Consider the following 17,626-nt stretch of genomic DNA (forward strand, 5'->3'; position numbering starts at 1 on the left):
GTAGGGGCGGGTCCCTGGGCCCCTCCGCACGCGCCGGGAAATAAAGGCTCCGCAGGGCGGGGCGGCGAGGGAGGGGCGGAAGTGACGTCGCGTGGGGCGGGCCCGGCCGCGCACAATGGGCCATGGAGTTCCCGTTCGATGTGGACGCGCTGCTCCCGGAGCGGATCACGGTGCTGGACCAGCACCTGCGGCCCCCGGCCCGCCGACCCGGAACCACAACGCCGGCCCGGTGACATCTCAAACCCGCCCCATGGCCCTTCTCTCCCCGTTCCTCTCGAAACCTGGTCCAGGCACCACGCCCCCTTCTTAGTGACGGCCGCTCCTTTTGACGTCCTGGCTCGCCCTTTTGGTGACCTTTGACCCTAGACTTAGTGGGTTGATCGGCGCTTGGATATGTGACCTTTCACCACTTGGCCCAATATGTGGTCCCAACCAAAGGATGTGGTTGACCCGGGCTTACCTTAAGGGAGGAGGGAGTGTACCACATTGAAAGGATATGTGGCAAAACTTTGGGTTCCAGAGGGGTGGAGTGGAAAATCAGAGCGGAAGACTCCAAGGTAAAGTCAGAGAGTCTTCAGTGCTAAACCTGGGTTGGGGTTGTAGCCCAGGTTCCCAGCGAGTGATTGCTCAGGACCCTCTAATTCAGTGCAAATCTGACTCTTTATCTCCTTTCTTTCTATAGTGTTGATTTGCAGCAGCAAATTATGACCATTGTAGATGAATTGGGCAAGGCTTCTGCCAAGGTATTGGGGAGTCCTAAGAGGGAGTAAAGGGAGGCCTCTCTGGGGACAGTAGACAAGGAAGGCCTGAGTTCTTTGGAAGAGACTTAAGAAAGTCTCTCTTCACATTCCCGCAGGCCCAGCATCTTCCTGCTCCCATCACCAGTGCATCGAGGATGCAGAGTAACCGCCATGTTATGTATGTGCTCAAAGACACTTCAGCTCGACCGTGAGTGCCAAATGTTCTTTTTAAGTCTCGTACTTAATTCCTTCCTTCCCCAGTCCCTCTCCCATTTTTTTGACTCTGCTTCTTCTGCTACTAGCTTGTTTATTATTTTCCCCATCCTGCAGGGCTGGAAAAGGAGCCATTATTGGCTTCCTCAAAGTTGGATATAAGAAACTCTTTGTATTGGTGAGTGTTATTGGAAGCTGAGAGTTCATATGCCTTGACTCCTGAGAACAAAATTGCTGGAGGTTGGGAGGTGGGTCCTTAAAGATATTTGTTGTTCTTTATCCCAGGATGATCGTGAGGCTCACAATGAAGTAGAACCACTTTGCATCCTGGACTTTTACATCCATGAGTCCGTTCAACGCCATGGCCATGGGCGAGAACTCTTCCAGTATATGTTGCAGGTATCACTTATCTCTTCACTTATGTCCAAAATGAAGATCAAAGGCGCCTTTGCCCTGAGCCCTTCCAGAGGCCCTGCCTCCCACCCCCCATATTCCCCTATGCTTCCATTCCCTTCCCAGCTCCTGGGTTTCTTTGGTATGCTCTCCCCACCCCTGCCCCTACCTGAATCTCCTGTTCCCTGCAGAAGGAGCGAGTTGAACCACACCAACTGGCCATTGACCGACCCTCACAGAAGCTGCTGAAGTTCCTGAATAAACACTACAGCTTGGAGACCACAGTCCCACAGGTTAGAGGTTTCAGAGGGTAGATCCCCACTGAGCATTCCCATTGAATTTATTTATTATTTGGGGGCAAAAAAGTGGCACCTTTCAAGCGCTCCTTATTCTCCATTATACAGGATTCATTTTATACAACTAAGCTCTTTCTTTCTTTCTTTCTTTCTTTTTTTGTGGTACTATTTCTCATCCTGCAACTCTCATCTGTTTTGATTCTTCATCATGGGCCATTCTGTACACGTAATAATATGTTCTTGCCCCACACGTAACCAGCTCATTGTCACCTCCTTGTTTTCACACAGGCCATTGCTTAGTCAGTTAACATTTATTAAGGGCCCAGAATAAAATACATTTCCTGTTCTCAGGGAGCTTTGGTCTACTGTGGGGAAGGTGATTTGTTTATAAGTAAACGCAATATAATGTTACAAATGCTATCCATTCATTCAACAAATGCTTACTGAGCTCATTGGACTGTACTGGGCCCTAGGAATACTTAACAAGACGGATCAAAGTCTCTGCCCTTGTGGGGCTTATATTCTAGTTGGGGAGACAGACAAACATAAATAAGTATGTACTACAGTTGACGATGAGTGCTCTGGAAAAATGAGAGGCCGTGAGAGGACTTGGGAGTGCCATGGTGGAGAAGGGAGTGTGTGGATTGCAAATTTAAATGGGATAAGCAGAGGAGCCGCACTGAGAGTGTTATTTGAGCAATAACTTAAAGGAGGTGTGAGTAAGAGCCGACTAATGTCTGGAGGGAGAGCATCCCTGGCAGAGGGAACGGCTGGTGCAAAGGGCGTGAGGCAAGAGTGTGCCTGGAAGAGTGAATTGGCTGGTGTGGCTCCAGCAGCATGAGTTGGGGAGTAGGTGTGGTAGATGAGATCAGAGCGGTAATGGGGGAGCAAGGACATTTGGGGCCTTATAGGCTGTTGCAGAGACTTTAACTTTTACTCTACGTGAAAAGAGGAGCACCATCCTAGGGGTCTGAGCAGAGGGATGATATGATGTGACTTAGGTTTTAACAAGACCACTTTGTCTCTTAAGAACAGGCAGTAGGAGAGCAAGAGTAGAAGCAAGTAGACCAGTTAGGAAACAACAATCCTGATGAAAAATAGTGGTGGCTCAGACCAGGATGGTGGCAGTAGAGATGGTAAGGAGTGGTCAAATTTTAAATATTTTGAAGTTAAAGCAAGTAAGATTTCCTGATAGATTGTATGTGGAGAAAAAGAGGGAGAGAGTTAAGAATGATCCCAAAGTTGCCCTGAGCAGTTGGAAGGATGGCATTGCATTAACTGAGATGGTAGGTGGAGCAGCTTTGGTGGCAATAGTAGGATTCTGTTTTGAAGATGCTGACTGGAGATGTCTGTGATGAGTCCAGGTTGAGTAGACAGGTCCGTCTCTGGAGTTCAGAGAAGAGGTTTGGGATGGAGAGTTTTCAGCATACACAGGGTATTGGAAGCAGTGAAACAGGATGAGATCACCAAGGAGTGAGTACAGAGAGAGAAGTGGTCCAAGGACTTGAGCCCTTGGCACTTGGGCACTCTTTTAAGAAGTCAGGGAGAAAAAGCAGAACCAGCAAATCCGACCAAGGATTGGTGAAGTAGATGAAAACTTGCAAGAAAGGTGACCTGGAAGACCAGTGAAGAAAGTGTTTCCTCGAGGAAGGAATAGCTTACTGAGTCAAATGCTACTGATGAGTGAAGTAAGAAGACGTCTGAGAAGTGACTGTCGGATTTAGCTGCGTGAAGCCACTTGTGATCCTGACAAGCAGTTTTGGTGCAGTGGTGGGTGGAAGCCTGGATGGAGTGGGTTTAGGAGATTGAGAAGCTAGGAGCTCGAGACAGCAAGAATAGGCCAGTCTTATAAATGCTGCTTTAAGAGGAACAGAGAAATACAGTAAGAGCTGGAGAGGGAAGTGGATCAAGAAAGGATTGATTGTTTTCATTTGGAAGAAGTAATAGCCTAAGAATGATTCAGTAGAGAGAAAATTTGATGATGTCAAAGAAAGTGGGGAGAATTGCTGTCGCAGTGTCCTTGAGTGGGTGGGAGTGGTTGGGATTTAATTGACAAGTTAGCTTGGATAGGAGCATGGACAGTTAATCCATTGTAACAAGATTTGATTGACATGCTTACACAGGTGGCTTAAGGACGTGGTGGTGAGCACTACGTTTAGGTTTGGGTTGAGTAAAGAAAGGCTTGACTTATGTTTATTCTTGAAACGTTAGTGTTTATCAGGAGGACATAAGTGGGTGGGCTGAAGTGCTTTTCATGTAGAGGAGCCAGCATGAGCAAAGGCAGAGAGCTATTAAACTACCTTTCAGGGCACTGCAAGCAGTTTTGTGTGGCTGAAATGCTGGGCATGTGCTTGTTGGGAGAGGATGAGGATGGGCTGGTAGACATTACAGCAGGATCAAGACAGGAGATAGGCAGAGTCTGCTTAGAATGCCCTCTCACGGTACAGTTTTCCAGTAAGAGGCAGCAGAGAGCAGTGGAGGGAGCATAGGATTTGACATCAAATGCATTACCCAGGTAACGTGTAGGACCAGAGCAGCGTAGAGTGCAAGCAATGACTGTTCCATGAGCTCTGTGTGGTATCTGCATGCATCCTCTCAGTGCATCCTTGTACATCTCTTTGAGGTAGGTGCTATTATTGAGCTCTTTTTGGGTAGATACAGATTAGTGACTTGACCAACTTCACATAGCTAGTAAGTGGTGGAGCTCAAATTTGAACCCATAGCCCACTCTTAATGACTACACTGTATTCCTAGCTGAAACGCTACAGCCAGAATCAGGAGTCAGGGGCTTGAGGCCAAGCTCTGCCATTTGTAGCTACTTGGCTTTGGGCAAGTCATGTCTCCAAGCCTTTTTTTACTCTTCTTTAAAATACAATCACGCACCGCATAACGATGTTTTGGTCAATGACACACCAGATATATGATGGGGGTCCCGTAAGGTTAGTACCATGTAGTCTAGGTGTGTAGTAGGCTATACCATGTAGGTTTGTATAAGTACACTCTGTGATGTTCACACGACAACAAAATTGCCTAATAACGCACTTCTCAGGATGTGTCCCTGTCGTTAAGCAACACATGACTGTAGTGACTCCAAATATTGTGGTGGTGGCCAAATTGAATGTGATGATACAATGAAATCACTCTATCCATGACTCGTTATCAAAGTGACCCGCCCGTCCTTCAGCATGTCTTCCTCGACTGGCCCCACTGTGTGAACCCTGCTTAAATCTTTGTTTTTCTCAGTATTTGTATATTTGAACCATTTGGCCTTCTTCATGTGTTTTGAAGTTGTTTTGACAGTTTGGAGGCCTTACCCTCCTTGATGTTTTGTACACTGTGTCTCTATGAGCTTGGGTCCTGGAGAACTTAAAAGTAGGGACTGGGTTTTTTGTTTTTGTGATAAAATTCACTATTTTAACTATTTAAAATATACAATTAGGCGGTTTTTAGGATATTCACAATGTTGTTCAATTATCACCATGTCTAATTCCAGAACCTTTCTATCACCCAGAAGGAAACCCAGTATTCATTAAGCAGCCACTCCCTCTTCCTCTTCCCCCAGTCCCTATCAACCACTAATCTCTACTCTCTCTATGGATGTGCTTACTCTGGACATTTTATATAAATGGAATCATAAAATATGTGGCATTTGTGTTTGGCTTTCCCTTTCACAATGTTCAGGGACTTCATTCATGTTGTAGCATGCGTCACTACTTCATTCCTTTTTATGGCTGAATAGTATTCCATTATATGGATATATCAATTTGTTTGGACATATATTTCCATTTCTCTTGGATATGTACCTAAGAGTGGAATTGTTGGGTCACATGGTAATTCAACGTCTAACTTTTTGAGGAACTGAGCAACTGTTTTTTCACAATGACTGCAACATTTTACATCTCTACCAACAGTATTAGGATTCCAATTTCTCAGCTTCCTTACCAACATTTGTTATTTTGTTGTTGTTGTTGTTGTTGTTAGACCTATCCTAGTGGGTGTTAAGTGGTATCTCTTTGTGGTTTTGATTTGCGTCTCCCTAATGGCTAATGATGTTGAGCATCTTTTTTTTTTTTTTTTAAAGATTGGCACCTGAGCTAACAACCGTTGCCAATCTTTTTTTTTTCCCTGCTTTTTTTCCTCCCCGAATCCCCCCAGTATGTAGTTGTATATTTTAGTTGTAGGTCCTTCTAGTTGTGCTCGAGCATCTTTTCAAGTGCTTATTGGCCATTTGTATATCATCTTTGGAGAAATGCTTATTCAAGTCCTAAGCCCTTTTTTTTTTTTTGAGGAAGATTAGCCCTGAGCTAACATCTGCTGCCAATCCTCCTCTTTTTGATGAGGAAGACTGGCCCTGAGCTAACATCCGTGCCCATCTTCCTCTGCTTTATATGTGAGACGCCTACCACAGCATGGCTTGCCAAGCAGTACCATGTCCTCATCTGGGATCTGAACTGGCGAACCCCGGGCCGCCAAAGCGGAACGTGCGAACTTAACCGCTGCGCCACCGGGCCAGCCCCAAGGCCTATGCCCAGTTTTTTTTTTTTTTTTAAGATTTTATTTTTTCCTTTTTCTCTCCAAAGCCCCCCGGTACATAGTTGTATATTCTTAGTCGTGGGTCCTTCTAGTTGTGGCATGTGGGACGCCACTTCAGCATGGCCTGATGAGCGGTGCCACGTCTGCACCTAGGATTCGAACCAGTGAAACTCTGGGCCACTGCAGCGGAGTGCAGGAACTTAACCACTCAGCCACAAGGCTGGCCCCATGCCCATTTTTAATTGTGTTCCTTGTTCTTGACTTGTAAGAGTTCTTGATATATTCTAGATACAACACCCTTATCAGATATATGATTTGCAAATATTTTCTCCTATTCTGTGGGTTGTCTTTTCATTTTCTTGATAGGGTCATTTGAAGCACAAAAGTTTTTACTTTCAATGAAGTCCTATTTATCTATTTTTTTATCTTGTTGCTTGTGCTTTTGGTGTCATATTTAAGAAACCATTGCCTAACCCAAGGTCATAAAGATTTTCCCCTATATTCCTTCTAAGAGTTGCATAGTTTTAGCTCTTACATTTAGGTCTTTGATCCATTTGTAGTTCTTTTTTGCCTATGATGTGAGGTAGAGGTCCAAATTCATTATCTTGCATGTAGATATTCAGTTGTCCAATCACCGTTTGTTAAAAGAGACTGTTCTTTCCCTGTTGAATGGTCTTGGCTCCTTTGTTGAAAATCAATTGACCATAGACACATGGGTTTATTTCTGGACTCTATTCATTCCCTTAGTCCATATGTCTATCCATATGCCTCTACACATATTTTGATTACCATAGCTTTGTAGTAAGTTTTGAAATCAGGAAGTGTGAATCCTATCTTCTTTTTCAAGATTGTTTTGGCTATTTGATGTCCTTTGCAATTCTGTAATCAACTTTAGCATCAGCTTATCAGGATCTGAGTTTTTGACTAAATCTACCAACAAGGACAGGAAGGCTGGCTTTTGTTCCTCCCACTGTGGTTTTTCTTTTCTTTTTATTTTTTTATTATCTTTTTTTTTTTTTTTTGAGGAAGATTAGCCCTGAACTAACATCTGCCACCAATTCTCCTCTTTTTGTTGAGGAAGACTGGCCCTGAGCGAACATCTGTGCCCATCTTCCTCTACTTTCTATATGGGACGCCTGCCATAGCATGGCTTGACAAGCAGTGCATAGGTCCATACCCAGGATCCGAACTGCTGAACCCCAGGCAGAATGTGTGAACTTAACCGCTGCACCACCAGGCCAGCTCCCCAACTGTGGTTTTTCTAACACAGGGTTCTCTACCCAAGTATGTTCTGAGTGGCTGAATGGACAACTCTGTCTTGCTTGTTTCATCTTATAGGTGAACAACTTTGTGATCTTCGAAGGCTTCTTTGCCCATCAGCATCGTAAGTTTTCTCACCTTGTGTGTTTGGTCAAGTAGTTGGGGTGAGGGGAAGGAAAGAGGTGGATTCTTGGTCCTGCTGGCCCCCTCACTGAGGGACACCACCACTTCCTTCCTCACAGGGCCCCCTGCTCCCTCTCTGAGGGCAACTCGACACTCTCGTGCTGCTGCAGTCGATCCTACGCCCGCTGGTAAAGCTGCATTGAATGGGCGGAACTGTAGTGCCATGATGGCTAGTTACTCTGGAGGCCACGGAGAGCACAGTGCGATCTGTGGGCAGTTTGGGAGAATTCTAAAGCAACCCAAGTCTCCAGCAGTCGTTACCCATTTGCCTTTGCCCTTGTGGGACCTCAGTACATTTCCTACTTGTCAGGACTTTTAACTAAGCATGCTCATTGAGAGCCTGTTTGATGACAGAATCTCATTCCTTTGTGAACCCCTCAGGTTTCTGTGAGGGAAAGTCATCCCTTTCGTTTCGAGTCATAGAATAGCAATATGAAAGTTCAAAGTTTAAATATTAGTTTTAGAAGATAATGCTCAGAATTTGTAACATTTCTGACCAAATAATCAAATTGATCTGGAGACATCAAACCTAGGAGGGAATGAAATGCTGCCCAGGTTTCCCATTCCACCCTCATACACACACACTCCCTGCCAGTCTGAGCCCCACTCCTCGCTCTTCCTCACTGACTCCCAAAGGTGGGGAAGCACAGCCTGCTGCTGCCGTGCAGTGCATGCTTGCTCAGGAGGGCCGCCTTCCTGAGCTGGCTTTGTGGCTAGCTCTCAGCTCTTCCCAAAGAAGAGTCTGTTACCAGTCATTTCCTTCAGCCAGTGTCAGGCACTGTGAGGCAGTTCATATCCATGACTCACTTTGGTTTCCAAGGCTTCCCCATCTCGCTCCTGCTCACCTGCCTACAGGCTGTGAGAGAGTGAGAGCCAACAAGGACGGTGAGGACTCGGGTCCACAGGGAAGGGGACTGTGGATAAAGCTTACGTGGATTTGCTGAGAACGCTCTCATTTGCCACACATGACAGAGAACCTCTTGAGAGGGGAGGGGAGGGAGCACAGGTAGAGAAGTGAGCAGACGGCAGGCAGAACTTTGGACAATATGTTAGCCTCCCATTTACTCTGGTAACTCCTTTTCAGATGTCTGTTTTCTCCTCATCCTTTTTTTTTCCCCCTAATAAAACTTAAATCTCTTCCCATCTTTGTACCGAAAGGAGAGGTTCTGCCCCACCCCAACCTCCCCTGACCTCTCCACAGTAATTCCTGATTAACCAAGGGCTTTGTCCATCTCATCTAGAGGGACCTGGGGTCCTCGGTGGCCCAGCTGGGACCATTCCACTGCCCCCGAATCCCAGGGGGGCATGACAGCACCCACCGACAGTAAGAGCTTGCCTCCCTTGGCCACCCTTCTCCTGCACCTCCCAGGCCCCGGAGTCTCACCCTGGATCTTTTCCCCCTACCTCTGCATTTGGCCTACTCCTTCTGGCTCTCCTTAAAAGTGCTCCAGCATTCCCCCTGAACTCCCTTTTGTTGTGATGGCATTGCCACAGAGCTGCTTCTGCGATGGAGCTGAACTCTCCTTCTCCGGGAGGAACTGTGGTGTCAGGGAGCAGAGGTTTGGGGTTGTGGGGGGAGTGGCCGGGAGGAGGGGTACAAAGTATGTCTCCTAATGCTTACGTTGCCTGTGTCCTCTCCACTGCCAGCTCCAGCAAGGAAGCTGCCACCCAAGAGAGCAGAGGGAGACATTAAGCCATACTCCTCTAGTGACCGAGAATGTAAGACTGGGGTAGGGTGTCTGGGCCTGGGGGACCTGAACCCAGGGGAAGGATTAGTTCTCTCTAAAGGCTCTGGTTTCTTTTTTCACCCCTAATCTTTGCTGTCATGACTCTCTTCCTTCCTTCTCCTTTTTCTTCTTTCTCTCTCTTGCTCTTTATTCTCCCTCTCCCCAGTTCTCAAGGTAGCTGTGGAGCCTCCTTGGCCCCTAAACAGGGCTCCTCGCCGTGCTACACCTCCAGCCCACCCACCCCCCCGCTCCAGCAGCCTGGGAAACTCGCCAGAACGGGGTCCCCTCCGTCCCTTTGTACCAGAGCAGGAGCTGCTGCGTTCCCTGCGCCTCTGCCCCCCACACCCTACCGCCCGCCTTCTGCTGGCTACCGACCCTGGGGGCAGCCCAGCCCAACGTCGCCGCACCAGGTAATAGAGTTGGAGGGTTAGGAAGACTCAAGACTGTCAGAGAGGGTGTTAGAAATGGCAGAGGGCAATTTGAATCCCTGAGAGACAGGAAGCAATAGGATAGGTGGATTGGAAGGTCCTGAAACCTTTTGAGAAGAATATATTGGAAAATATTTGTGGGCGTGGTCTGGAAATAAATTACAGTGAAGGAGCTGAATAGGACTTTATATGGAGTCTGGGGACTCTAGTTAAAGTGAGAGTTGGGAGGATGGGTAAGAAGAACACAGATCCATTGGTTGCAGGGGAGCTGAGCCTCTAAGATTGGGGAAATCTTGGCTTAATAATTGCTGGGAGGGGGCAGTGTCTCTGACAGTTTGGGGAGCCACTTGGCCCAGGTCAGGGCCTGTGTGGCAGGAGTCCATCCCAGCAAGCAGAGTGGGCATCTCCTTTATATCTCTCCCTAGCTTTCTCTTCACCTCTGACTTCTCTGTTTTTCTCTCTCCCCCATTTTCCCTCTCCCTTCCTCCTGTCCATAACATCCTTCCATAGCTCCCTTCCCCGGTCTGATGAGAGTCGATACTGATAGACAGCTAACCCCCTCTCCTCCCTGGGAGACCTAGCGGGGCAAAGACCCCTTTCCCTGAAAACCCCAGACCCACTCTTCCATTACGTCCCCCAGGATCCAGTGGAACCTGACAGAATCCATAGGATTCCCTCTTCCCCTTTCTTAGACAACTGCGTTGTCAGGGTCCCAGATAACCTAATACTTTGTAGCTTTTCTTACCATAGAAAGCACCCCTTCTCTCCTAACTTGGGCTCTGAACCCTCTCTGAACAGATAGCCCTATTCGCTGCCAGACCCCTTGGTTGGGTGGCTCATGCTAATTATCCAGAGAAGCACACTCTTGCTTGCTGTTAGATTCTAGAACACCGTGGAAGGTCCAAGGGCCTCCTCTGCCAGGGAAACCTTTTAAGGAGTCTTGTCCATGGAAGAACTCCCACATTCCCTCTACAGTGTCTGCTGCTGGCTCTAATGCTGCTTTGTGCTGCCTACCACCCTTCCCCTTTGAGCCTGCTGATGCTGACCAATGAGCTCTGCTTCAGAGCAGTCCAGTTAGGTAGGATAGGGACTTACCAGCTCCCCAAAGGGATCCACTCAACATTGCCAAACTCTTAATTTCCACGTTTTGGGTATGCGTATGTATCGGGGAACCTCCAAGCTGATGTCTGCTTTGGGGCTCTAAAGACTTGCCACACTTCTAGAGACACCGCCACTTCCCCCAGATCCAGATTCTATGAAGGAGTTTGTTTCTTGGCAGTAGATCCCAGCAAGCACCGTGGGATCACTCTTAGCCATGTTTCAGAAAATAAACCTGAGTCTCAAGGATCTATTAGCTCCTAGAATCCCCTCTTGCATCCATCCCTCCCCAGTAGCTAGATGCTGATATTTCCTGTCTTGTGAGGTTGTCTTGAGAAGATGGGGGAACTCTTCCTCTGGCCTTCCTTTTTTCTTTCCTCCTAGCAAGAACCTTCTTCCCTGCTCCGTACCCCCTCCCTACCCTCTGAGTGTGTGGTAGACCAGGTACCTCCACTGCCTAGTGTGTTCCCCAAATCCTTGGGAGCAGGATCTCCCTCTCTCCCGACTCACTCCTCCTTTTTCTTCTCCCTCTCAGTGTTGTCTGAATAAAGTGTGAATTCTTTTGTGTTTTTTAAATGGACATTTTCAATGAAAAAAAACACTAAAAAAAACCAAACTTAAGGTCTCAGCCTCATTTGTGCGTCACCCCTTATTTTCCTGGGATCTCAGGATTTCTGTCCCTCTCATCTTTCTCACCTCTGAGATCTGCAGATCTTCTCGCAAGGAGTCTCAGGGCTCCCCTTGCAGGATCTGCCGTCTACCCATCCCCATTTTCATTGCTGGATCTTCTCCTGCAGATTCTGACTCCTCATGTAGTCACTGGATCCCTTTGTGTAGGCTTCTATATCTACTCCCCCATTCCCTCCAGAAACCTCCAGCTCTCCCCAGTGACTTCTACCCTTCACCCTAGGCCAGACTTTGCTGAGATGTCAAGATTTACCAACCTCTCTGGGATCCACTAATTGCCTCCCATCTGTTCCCTGGATTCCTCTTCCCATTCTGATTTTCTGCCCTCTCTCCCACTAAACCCTTGGATCTCTGTCTCAAGACAATCCCTTACTAGGTTGAAAGTTTAACACAGTTACCTATCCTCCAAAGGCTCCCTTCCTTTTCTTCCTAAATTCGGCCTTGCCACTCCCTATTTCCCTCTGGTCTTAGGTATCCTATAATTAAGGTAACCATGTTTTCCAAACCAAATATGAGGGCGCACCCAGTCTAACAAATTCTTTTTTGCCTGTATGTGAGTCTGTTTTTATGACATGATTTGGATCACATTTGGCCTTACTTTTAACACATTACCTCAACTAGAAATAATAAAGCAACAAATCAGGACTCCTCCAGTAAATCTCAGAGTATAAAATGAGCTCCGTCTCCTTTTCTGGGGCAGAGCTTAGATTAAAACCCCTTAGGAGGGATAACTACCCCTCCTCTTTGTTCCTGTGCTATTCCTTTTATTCCTCTCCTCTGATTCCTCCATACCCACTCATCCTTCATCCTGGAGCCTCTTCCCCATCATCGCCCATTTCTTCTGCAGGGGGACTCCCCCAGGGCTGGTAGCCCAAAGCTGCTGCTACAGCCGCCATGGGGGGTTGAATTCCTCATCCCCCAACACAGGTACGTATTCATCCCTCCTTACCCACTCAAATCAAGTAGGCCATATTCACTACCTGCTCCGGCTTTCCTATCACATGCCTGGTGTTTCCACAGGCAACCAAGAATCGAAGCAGGGGGAACAGGAAACAGAGACTAGGTGAGGTCTGAGCCCCTCCCCTATCAGCCTCACACCACCTTTGACTCCTTTCCTAACAACACTCTCAGCTACTTCCTCCTCCTAAATGTTACTCTTTGAACTGTACACCAGCTCCTCCCACAAATCCTTTTAGCTAACATCCTACAAGCCTCTTTCCCCATAGGTTCAACTCTGGTGCTTCCCTTTAGCACTCTCTGAGGGGTTTCAAATTTGGACATAGCACTAATGGTTCCAGCTTCATACCCCATCGTGTGTCCTCTGCATTAAGAGCCAGAAAGACCAGAAAAGACCTTGAAGAGTCTATGATCTTAATTCCCACTTTAGTACCCCTATAACCCACTCTCCATCTCCTTCCCACCTACCAGGTCTGCCAATGAAGAGCAGGTTTTCTCACAGGATGGGTCTGGGGAGGAACCCATGCACACAGTTCCGCCACAGGCCCAGGCCCCACCAGCCCAGTCCTGGACAATGGGTGGGGACGTGTTCAACGCCAGGTTCATTCGAAACTTGCAGGAACGTCGCAGCACTAGGCCTTGGTGACCGCAGCCCCCCTCACACCTTCAAAGTCAGTGTTATTTCTATCGCTACAGGAGACAGCCAAAGCCCCCTCTCATAATGGATGTATTCATTCATTCATTCAACAGGCTTTCTTATCAGCGCCAAATCATTTGTATCTTATTTTTAACCAGAACAATAAAAGTATTTATTTTTTATCACGACAGCTACTGGAAAACTTGATTGTCATTATTTCAATCCCACCCCTCACTCTGGTAGCACCGGATTCAGCCCCATCATCGCCCAGTTTTTTGCGCAAGCGCCGCAGAGTTGAGAGCGGTGCTTGGACCGCTAATTTACTGCGCAAGCGCTCTGAGGCAGCCTCCGCTCAGACCAGCGCAGGCGCACTGACTGCAGCCCGATCGCCTCTTCGCCTCCCTGGAACCTGCAGTGCGCAAGCGCGCAACATCTCCGTTTGCCTCCCCTCAGCCCCTCACCCCCCCTCCTTTCCCCTTCAAGAAGCCGGCTCCAGGGCGTGCTCACCCCTGTGAGGAGGCCGGAGGCCGGACTCGGGAGGCGCTCTCTCCACTCCCGGAAGATCATGTACCAGCCCGGCCGAGGGGCGGCCCGGCGTCTCGGCCCCTGCCTCCGTGCCTACCAGGCGCTCCCCCAGGTGAGAGCAGAGGGGAAGCGGGCGGGGAGGAGAGGGGGCGGGGAGAGACCCTCCTCAGAGCCGGCGCGTGGGGCGGAGCGCGCGCCCCGTTCCGCGCAGGCGCAATGACGTCCCACCGCCCCTTCCCACCTGTGCCGGGCGGCGCGTGGAGGGGACCAGGGTCGCGGGCGCGCGAGGGCGGCCCTGAGGGCCTTGGTGCGTCGGGACTGTGGTTCCCCGGCGTGGGCAGGCGGGGTGGAAGCTGGGGCGGCGCGTTCGCATTTCGCCCGCGTCCCGGCGGTTACCTGCGCCTGGAGGTGATTTGAAGGGCAGGGGGCGGAGAGGTTCGCAGCCTGCCGCGGCGCCGCCCCGGAATTCCCTGGTCGCGACCAAACAGACCTGCGAGCCGCGCTCTGCAGCCCGCGCATCTTGCACCGGATAGCGGTCCCGGCAGGAAGGCGGGCCCAGTTGGACCCGGTTCGGGGCCCTGCGCCCGGGCGGGCAAGATGGCCACGCCCCCGGCGGAGACGGCGCCTCAGGGACACCGTCGGGGACAGAGGTACCCGCGCGGCCGCCCGCCTTTCCGGGAGACCCCGGGCGGTTCCTTGGGAACGGAGGGTCTTGGGTCAGGCCTGGCCTTGGGTGACCTCGCCCTCATCGCAGTTTCAACGTCGGTAAAGCAGAGAGAATGAAGTCCAGCCTTTTACAGTCTCCTGGGCTTGTTTGTGTCATTAGAGGGGCCCGAAATGATAATAGCTTACATTTATATACTACTTTATAGGTCTCAAAGTTTTATTTACACTTATCTCATATAGTTCTCATAATAACTCAGCGTGGCTTCATCATCCTCATTTATAAGAGAACATTTATAGGGAACAGGCATGGAGAATGGGAGTGCCTAAGGTTACATGATAGAATTGGAACTCAAAGAAGCGTCTCCTAGTTCCAGCTGGATGTTCTTTTCTCTATACAACATCTGCCTCACACACTTAATCGTGAAGTTGTGTTCCAGGCCACATCATTTCATCCGCAGTACAATAAAACCTGTTATTCATTCGTTTATCCTTCAAATATGTATTCTTGTGATTCTTGCTATAAGAGAGGTGGAACTGTCCCTAAACAATGTTGAAATCTTAAACAAATGTAAAAGTATTTGCTGATGTTTTGGGGAAGTACTTGTACTCGTATCATAGGAAACTGTTAACCTGTTTTCAGTAGAGATGGAGATGAACCCATCCCATTTTTCCTTTAATTCCATCTCTCCTGTCAGAAGGAGCAAGTGGAATTGGAAGCACGTTAAGGAGCAGAGTTTGGATGAAGGGGCATTACGCAGCTGAATTCTTATCTTTTTCCCTTTTGTTTCTCCTTAGGACCAGCTTTCTCCACGGGCTCTACCATTCCCACCCCTTTGGCCCCACTCCACAACCACCATTTCTCCAGCTTCTCCTCTCCTCCTCTGGTCTCCCCCACCCCCACCTCCCCCACCTCGGCTGCTTCCCCCGGCTCCCCCACTACCTCTCCCTCAGATCAAGGCCCTCAGCTCACCATGGGTGGTTCTCCCTCCAGGAAAGGGGGAGGAGGGACCAGGACCTGAATTGCATAGTGGCTGCCTAGATGGGCTTAGAAGCCTATTTGAGGGACCTCCCTGCCCCTATCCTGGGGCTTTGATACCTTTCCGAGCCCCTGGGACAGCCTGCCCTTCCCCTGCCACTCCATCGGGAGATCCGAGTATGGAAGAACACCTGGCTGTCATGTATGAGAGACTGAGACATGAGGTAAGTCAGTTGGAAGTGGCCTTCATCCACAGTGGGAAGGAACATAGGTAATACTTGGAAATAGAGGGGTTAGTTCAACTGGATTCTTTCTTGGAACCATGTGGCAGGCATAGAAATATATTAGAAACATTTCCCGGGGCTGGCCCCGTGACCGAGTGGTTAAGTTCGCGCGCTCCGCTGCAGGCGGCCCAGTGTTTCGTTGATTCGAATCCTGGGCGCGGACATGGCACACTGCTCATCATACCACACTGAGGCAGCATCCTACATGCCACAACTAGAAGGACCCAAACGAAGAATATACAACTATGTACTGGGGGGCTTTGGGGAGAAAAAGGAAAAAAAATAAAATCTTTAAAAAAAGAAAAAAGAAACATTTCCCAAGGGGAAAATGCTCCTCAGTTTGGCTTAAGGGAAATTAAACATGGGATGAGATGACCTTTTACTCGGAGGGGAATAAAGAGACACTAAAAATAGAAAACTAAGGAATAGAATCACCTTTTCTTTCCCACTGGGCTGATGCCTCCTTCTTCCACCTAGCTCCCCAATCTCTTCCTTCACTCCCATGACTACACTCTCTACTCATCGGATGTGGAATTCATCAATGAGGTCCTGAACATACGTACCAAGTGAGAATCCAGGCACGGGTACGCCTTGGGGAGGAAAAGGACCCAGTGCTATATACCTGACCCTTTTCACTAACTGGAGAAGGTCCTGCTCCTCACAATGTTCCCATTCCTCGAACAGAGGCCAGTTTGGTTTTCTGATTCTGCCATCATGAGCTTTCTTTTCCATCCCTTCTTTACAGGGGCAGGACATGGTACATTCTGTCCCTAACCCTCTGCCGCTTCCTGGCCTGGAACTATTTTGCACAACTTCGGTTGGAGGTTCTACAGCTGACCCGTCACCCTGAGAATTGGACCCTGCAAGCCCGCTGGCGGCTCGTGGGGCTGCCCATCCACCTGCTCTTTCTACGTTTCTACAAGCGTGACAAGGAAGAGCTTTACCGGTGAGGGAGAAATGAGAAAGGACCCACACTACAATCAATTTCCTAATCTTACCTTTTTAGGAATCTGATGGTCTAGTCTCCCAGACAGTCCTTGATCTGCCCTGATTTGAGTGCAGGTTCCTTGAGGGCAGGGATCTTGTTTCAGTCTACTTTAATATAATAAAAACAGGGACTTTGAGTATGTTAGGAAACCTCTGAACTCAGTTTCTTTATGTACGTTACCTGGCACATAGTAGGTACTCAAATACTTAGTGAACAAATGAAAATTGCTCTTTTCTAGGGTGAGCCCCACAACCTTAGGTAAAGTAGCTGGTAAATTTCTGGCAGAGTAGACTCCCAAGAAGTTGTTAGGCATGGCCCAAACCAGTGGTCCCCACACTTTGCTGCACAGTAGAATCATCTAAGGATCTTTAAAAAATACTGGTGCCAGACATGATTTAATAGGGACAGCGTGCAACCTGGGCATCAGGGATTTGTAAAGTTCCTTAGGTGATCTAATCTATGGCAAAGCTCAGGAACTACTAGTTTAAACAAATACTTGACTTAAACTTTGGGACCAGTCACCTTCACCTTCTCCCTTCACCAGGACCTACGATGCCTATTCCACCTTCTACCTGAATTCCGACGGCCTCATTTGTCGCCATCGCCTAGACAAAGTGAGTCCTTTCACTGGATGGGGGTGGGGGCAAGGGGTGGAACATCCCACCAGTTGCCACTAACCTTTCTCCCTGCAGCTGATGCCTTCACACTCACCCCCAACACCTGTGAAGAAGCTGCTAGTGGGAGCCCTGGTGACTCTGGGGCTGTCAGAGCCAGAACCCAATTTACACCTGTGTTCCGAGGCCTGATCCAGGAACGGGGGTGGAGACAGCACTGAAGACTTTGCTACGCACAAGAGGAGGTGGAGGCGGCCAAGAATCTCAGGAGTCAGCTTCCTCCCCTCTTCTCTCTCTTTCCTTCCTTTCCATCTCATGCTGTGTAAAGCTGCTGTGTAATTTAACTTGTAAATAATAAAGTTTAAGTGAATATATGAGAGAATTTCCATGTCAGTTTCTCTGGATCCTAAAAGTTCCCACA

General features: G+C 48.6%; 2 protein-coding genes across 14 annotated transcripts; both read left to right on the plus strand.

The window, feature by feature from the left end:
- The first annotated feature begins 58 nt into the window (after window positions 1-58).
- On the plus strand, window positions 59-13,342 carry ATAT1 (alpha tubulin acetyltransferase 1). Of its 13 annotated transcripts, none has more exons than XM_003363794.5 (13): window positions 77-229; window positions 683-743; window positions 857-948; window positions 1,071-1,131; window positions 1,239-1,352; window positions 1,538-1,639; window positions 7,514-7,559; window positions 7,678-7,746; window positions 9,266-9,337; window positions 9,512-9,755; window positions 12,406-12,485; window positions 12,579-12,621; window positions 12,987-13,342. In XM_003363794.5, exons 1-13 carry the CDS (start codon window positions 123-125, stop codon window positions 13,159-13,161), a joined length of 1,266 nt encoding a protein of 421 aa, XP_003363842.2. In that variant the 5' UTR covers window positions 77-122; the 3' UTR covers window positions 13,162-13,342. The 13 variants fall into 13 exon arrangements, with proteins under 13 accessions (XP_001491703.3, XP_003363842.2, XP_005603732.2 ...); XM_070245150.1 differs by having other exon boundaries at window positions 205-557; XM_005603675.4 differs by having other exon boundaries at window positions 12,406-12,621.
- Window positions 13,343-13,454: 112 nt separating this feature from the next.
- C20H6orf136 (chromosome 20 C6orf136 homolog) lies at window positions 13,455-17,579 on the plus strand. The gene is made up of 6 exons (XM_070245157.1): window positions 13,455-13,789; window positions 15,139-15,543; window positions 16,081-16,169; window positions 16,349-16,549; window positions 17,136-17,205; window positions 17,284-17,579. Exons 1-6 carry the CDS (start codon window positions 13,718-13,720, stop codon window positions 17,395-17,397), a joined length of 951 nt encoding a protein of 316 aa, XP_070101258.1. The 5' UTR covers window positions 13,455-13,717; the 3' UTR covers window positions 17,398-17,579.
- Window positions 17,580-17,626: the final 47 nt, after the last annotated feature.

The sequence above is a fragment of the Equus caballus genome, chromosome 20 (assembly GCF_041296265.1).
Source record: "Equus caballus isolate H_3958 breed thoroughbred chromosome 20, TB-T2T, whole genome shotgun sequence".
Lineage (NCBI taxonomy): Eukaryota > Metazoa > Chordata > Mammalia > Perissodactyla > Equidae > Equus > Equus caballus.

Coding starts and splice junctions, on each gene's coding strand:
- C20H6orf136 (XM_070245157.1), top strand. CDS start 13,718: ATGTACCAGCCCGGCCGAGGGGCGGCCCGGCGTCTCGGCCCCTGCCTC. Junction 13,790..15,138: donor CCTACCAGGCGCTCCCCCAG/GTGAGAGCAGAG, acceptor GTTTCTCCTTAG/GACCAGCTTTCTCCACGGGC. Junction 17,206..17,283: donor GTCGCCATCGCCTAGACAAA/GTGAGTCCTTTC, acceptor TTCTCCCTGCAG/CTGATGCCTTCACACTCACC.
- ATAT1 (XM_005603675.4), top strand. CDS start 123: ATGGAGTTCCCGTTCGATGTGGACGCGCTGCTCCCGGAGCGGATCACG. Junction 9,756..12,405: donor GCCCAACGTCGCCGCACCAG/GTAATAGAGTTG, acceptor TTTCTTCTGCAG/GGGGACTCCCCCAGGGCTGG. Junction 12,622..12,986: donor GAACAGGAAACAGAGACTAG/GTGAGGTCTGAG, acceptor CCCACCTACCAG/GTCTGCCAATGAAGAGCAGG.